Source organism: Halyomorpha halys, unplaced genomic scaffold (assembly GCF_000696795.3).
Source record: "Halyomorpha halys isolate HHAL.00 unplaced genomic scaffold, Hhal_1.1 Scaffold107.1, whole genome shotgun sequence".
Classification (NCBI taxonomy): Eukaryota; Metazoa; Arthropoda; class Insecta; order Hemiptera; family Pentatomidae; genus Halyomorpha; species Halyomorpha halys.
The window spans coordinates 1,097,651-1,103,540 of NW_027112128.1; the positions used below are offsets into that span (position 1 = coordinate 1,097,651).

At 30.8% G+C, this 5,890-nt stretch overlaps 1 protein-coding gene across 1 annotated transcript; it reads right to left on the reverse strand.

Annotated features, from left to right (window-relative positions):
* Positions 1 to 164: 164 nt before the first annotated feature.
* Positions 165 to 5,175, reverse strand: LOC106677742 (ctenidin-3). Its single transcript, XM_014415833.2, has 5 exons — positions 5,143 to 5,175; positions 2,136 to 2,261; positions 1,095 to 1,329; positions 789 to 978; positions 165 to 719 (listed from the first exon to the last, which is right to left on the reverse strand). Exons 2-5 carry the CDS (start codon positions 2,229 to 2,231, stop codon positions 464 to 466), a joined length of 777 nt encoding a protein of 258 aa, XP_014271319.1. The 5' UTR covers positions 2,232 to 2,261; positions 5,143 to 5,175; the 3' UTR covers positions 165 to 463.
* Positions 5,176 to 5,890: the final 715 nt, after the last annotated feature.

Consider the following 5,890-nt stretch of genomic DNA (forward strand, 5'->3'; position numbering starts at 1 on the left):
AGTTTTTTATTATGCATATATATTGTAAAAAAAAAATCATTTTCTTAAAAAGATCAATTTGGCTTCGACTTAGGGAATAAGTAATTAAAACAGATCTTCTTTTGATAACTTTATTCATTACAAAAACTTTTTTTTTTTTATATTTTCTTAAATAATGAGGTAAAGCAATATATTTCTACTTAGTTAATAAATATACAAATATGTACAGTTTTAAGATAAGTCAATAAATAATCCGATGGTCATTGAGAACCCCCCCTCAGTTGGAGGTATCCTTCGGGTCTTCACCAGCATTCACCTCCGATGGCAGGTTTTGAAAATTAATATATGTTTTTAAATATAAAATGGAGTAATTAATTAAGTATAAAGTCTTCTGCTAATTTAGTTTGATAGTTTTACGAGGATGAGATTTATGGCATGGTGTATGTGGTAGAAGAGTACCAGGAGTAGGAGCGAACGTAAGGTTTTACAGTGGAGGGGGGGTTTGATCGAAAAAAAGTGTGCTAGGCATTGGAATGACGTAGAGGCCGGTACTCTTGTTCGGCATGAGCCTTCCATGTCTTGCGTAGCCGTATCTTCCTCCACCGAAGTGTGCTCCTCTGTCGTTACCCTGGGCGTATGTGAGGGCATCACCATATCGTCCCCTTGCAGCAGTACCATATCTGTTCAGGTTGCTGTTATGGAAACCTCCCCTACCGAGAGAACCTCCCTGGTCACGGAATCTAACAATTCAACCTCTATTAATAATTAGTTCATTAAATGACTTATTTAAAATACCGAAATTTAATTACCTGGCATCATCAGCTCCGTATCGGATGGTTCCTTTGTGGCCGAGACCATCGTCGTAGTAGCTAGACCTATCGCCGGATTCGTCCTTCCTATAAGAGTTGGAAAATCCTGAAGCCGTGTGTCCTTTATTACGACCTCCAAGATCCCTGTAACCACCGCCTTGGACTCCGCCTCTTCCGTAGTCGACTCCAGCTGTTGATAACAAGTTCATTCACAAATTATCCATATGAATACAAACAACAATCACAAGATTGCTTTTATCCACTTATTCTTATAAATGTATCAGAAAATAAATATTTACAGCATACCTCCATATCCCTTTCCATAATCATATGCATTTCTACGAGCGAATAAATCGTCGAAGAAGCCATTATTTGTGTTGAAACCAGTGGCACCATTCTGGTTAAAGTAATTTCCAAGACCTCCTTGATCGGAGTATCCACCGATGGCGAGTCTGGTGAGGAATTCCGGCCACATCTGAGGAGGTACGACCATGGGTGGCGCGTATCCCCCTCCGTAGGAATGGTGCTCGCTACCATTTACCTGTTTTGTAAATAAATAAGGATTTTTTATGTAAGGATGTAAATATTTTTTATTATTAATAAGGAATATTTTATTATTTTTTAAGAATCTGTATCAATGAGTGTTCTTAAGAATTGAGCGGAAAAGCTTAGAGCTTGTTCAGAATGCGAATTGTATAAATCAAAAAGTAGTGTGTTTTAACAAGTCATTTCAATCATGTCTGAATTGATTTTTTTCAATTCGAATAGCAGAATGGTCGATGTTTTCTGTTAAATATGAATTAAATATCATCGCTTTAACAAAATGTCAATGACGATCTATTAAAATTAAAAAAAAAAAAATTACAATCATAATCACAGCATCTTTAAAAATATGATTTATAGCCTTTGAGTTTTAAAAACCGCAATTTTCGTTAAAAATATTAATGTATTGATTGAATTTTTATCTGATTGAAGGTGAAGACAAAACTGAAATTTCTTTGAGTTGATACATGGCAGTCGAATTTTAAAGAGAACATCACTTGACTGTATTCTTTGCGGAAAATTTTATAATTAAATTTTTATAAAAGTATGACAATAGAATTCATTACAACATAAAACATAATTGAAAATTTCAAATAAATTGTTAAAATTTAGTGTCGGTATGGCTTAGTTTTTTAAGACTTGGAGAGACACTTTAAAACCACCTCAAAATATAATCATTGAAAGGGTTTGTTTCCTAAAAGATAATTACAGCCGAATTAAATTTGATTAATAATTATACGAAGAATCTTGTTTTTTTTTACAACTCTCTTCATCAACCGAATTAAGAGAAATAAAGTCACTTACAGAGTCCAATGTCAAGTTGAGGTAGATGGCCGATAGGACCAGGCCGAGGTGACTCAGCGCCGTGCTCCTATTGGTCGAATTTCTTCCTGCTGCCATGCTGCCTCGCAAGTCGACTGGGGTATCCACCTATAGGAGCAAGTATATCTTATATATCTTTATTTTAGTATCTTATAACATATTTTTAATTTTAGTTTTTAGGGTTTTAGTGTATAAGTGAAAAAGACAAAAATTGAGGTGCACCCCAGCACCTCACATATTTTAAAATCCATGTATTTCCAATTTATTTTTTTTCCGTGTTTTTAGCACTGCTCCAGTAAAAAGACACAATTCAAAAAATTGTATATATGTTTATATTTTATATTAATTTAAATAAAGGGATTTCGACAAAAAAAAAAAAATTATAATATATAAAACTTTTAAGCATGAATGTATATACAGATTTTTATTCATTAATAAATGCAGTTTCCAAATCATAGAAACCAAGTGACCACTGAACCAAATATTGAACCATGCGCTATTTATTGGTTATTCAACTGTAACGCTAATGTAATTAGAGTTTATGAACCAATTGGTTTCGACAATATATTTTTAAAACGTCACCACAAGTATTTGAAAATAGATTATGTCCATGAATATTGTTCAGTTGTATGGTTCCTCAGCTGCGTTTTATACATAATTAATTTTAATATTTAAAAACTAACGTTTTATTTTCAAAAAAGCTACTCTAAGATAAGTATCATTCCGAAGTATTATGTAAAATTTTCAATTTTAAATATTTATTCTCTTGTATCTTCATTTGTTTATAACTTTCATATTTTTGTTTCATTAAAAATGATCTAATCGATTTTCATTGAATTAGTTAGATGAATATGTACGTTTATATTCCCAGTTAATTTTAGTTACTAAACCTGATTAAATATTGAAAAATCTAAAAATAATAAAAGACTTTGCCCATTGTTCCAGAATGGATTATAATTTGCAAATATATAACTAACAAAAGTATAAATGAATAATTATTTAGATTTATTTTTATTTATTCATTTTTTTGGCTCTAGTATTGTGATTTATCTATAACATCTCCTTAATCACCATTAATTACCAAGATATGGTCATATGAATCCTCTAATCGGCTAAAATTTTGAAAAAAAATAGCAGACGGTAATATGAGTTCTGAGGATCATCCTTGGGTGACCTTTGAAATCGGCCCATTGGATTCAGAGACAAGAAAAATACATTGTTGCCTAGTGCAACATTCACAACAAGTAAGTGAAATGATTTGATTAGAAAACCCTGAAAATTGTGATTTGAAAAGGCTGGGAAAATTTCATACTTAAATTTACTTATTTCGCTCTCTAACTGGTCATATTTGACAGGGGGATTATTTACAGGTAACTAAACCATCCTAGCCAGAGTGAGTGGGACAAGTTTTCATTCTATGGAGCCGCGACGAAATAAAAGTCACCCTCTCCTCCCCGGCTGGATTCCGCTGCAGGTGCGAGGTTGCTAAGCTGACGCCTTAACTCCCACGCTTATAAGATGACTAACAATGGCTAACTAAATACATTTATGTATCAATTTCTAATCTGTAAAAATTATAAGCAAAATGTTTAATTGAGGTCTGTCCAAAAGTCTGAAGTGATCCCAAAAAGTGATATAAAAGAACGTAATAAGATTAATATTTGAGCAATTACAGGTGGTCAGAACAAATAATTTTTTCATTAAAAAAATTAAATTACACTCACATCTGGGATGATCAAGTTGATCATTAATTTACTTATGTATATGATGTCTTCAGGTTATTTTATGATTGTTTAATTAAAAAATATCTGATTGTCAATAAATCATTTTTAGATGATATATTCCACCTAAACAATTATAAAAATATCATATCTTTATATATCATAGTATTAACTCTAATTTTAATGTTGTTTTTAACATTTTACATCGTTATTACAGATTATATTATTACTAAGAGACCCGGCAATGATTCGCAATTACTAGATTTAGTGAAAGTTCGATATAAATTAATGTATTTTGTTATTAACTTATTGGACTATTATTTAATTAATTGCGTATTATACTATTTAGTTTACAGCGGTAAATAAAATTATATGATAACAATGTATGGTAAAAAAAAAAGAAATAACTTCAATACGACTCGACCAACTTACATCAAACTTGGTAGTGGTTTAAGGCTCTATAAGCTGCACCAAAAATTTTTATTTATTTGAAGCCAAAAATTCGCCCTTTTTATGATATAAAATCTAAAATTTATGTAATTTAATGTTGGTTAAAATGAAAAGAGCAGATATTTAGTTTTCCAACGGTTTTACCAGGGTAAAAATTAGATAAAATGCAAAGTTATTAACGAATATATGAACAATGGTCATTGGTAGAAAAAAACAAAATTCTCCAAATAATTCAAGGTAAAAATTTTTAATTTCTTTGAAAAAATGATATGCTATAGCCGGGATATCCAATAACCTACTCGGGAAAATCTTGAACATTTAGCAAAAAGTTCCATCACAACCGGATGGCAGAGCATAAAATACGATCAAACAAATATCGATTTCTACATAATAGATCATTATTTGATTACTTTCGATGATTCAGATCGAAAAAAAAATAATGCTTTTAATGATAAAAAAATTAATAATGTTTGTTATGTTTTGAGATAGAATCTGTTTGAATAGGGTTATTCCCTAAAAGCTAATACTGAATACATTATTAAAAATAATAGTACATTATTTTTAATAATGCAATTTTCATACTTTAAAATTGCATTATTAAAAATAATAGTAATAGATAAAAAAAAATCCAGAATATTATTCAAAAAATATAATATTTTTCATAGTATAAAATTATGATTTTACCCTCCCAAAGAAAAAACACTGAAGCAACGCCTCTGTATTGACTAGAAAATAATTAGCAGATTAATTTTCGAAAATTATGATTTTGTGTTGAATTAATTTCTAAAAGTTAAATAATAAAAATATTTCTTTTATACCTTGATCTGTTTATCCTTGCCACTGATGGCTGAAAGAAGAGCAATGGATGAACTGCCGAATGCCCAGCTTGGACCAGCTTAAGTACTAGCCTCACGCCCCTCCATGGATCTTAGGGGTAATTCTATGGAGGTCTCTCTTCTCGGTTAAACCACATTATTTTTTTTTCGGTTACAGGATGTTTATCTGCATGATTTTAAACTATTTTCGTTTGTTACAATATAAATTGAAACTTTTTCTTATACCAAAACATCAACAAAAAAACCCAATTCATTAGTGGTATAATTTTGGATCTCAAAGAATTAATATAATTTTTTTTTTATTTATTAAAGGTAATTTATATATGTACAAAATAATAAATGCAATAATTAAATATGTGGAATGTTTTATTTAAACTTGAAAATCTTGGGAAGGAACCACCCATTGGTGGTACTTCAAGCTTTAATTTAAATTAGAAGGTCCCGTGGCCATCTTCTTTTCAGACGCCTCCGAGGATTATCAGAGATGAGAGATTAAGAACTAATGGATTAGGATAGGGAAGGAGTTTTGAATGAAAAGACTTATATCTATTTTGGGCCAAATCTGCAACGAATGGGATGTTAAGGTCTTTGTGGATGAGTTTATTTGTAACTTCATAAGGAGCATCAAGGCTTTTAGGTAGGATTTTTGATTGTAAGGATTGGATGCGGGAGGAATTTGATGGTTTGGTAGAGCCCCAGAGCTCAATTCCATTTGTTATAATTTTTTGTA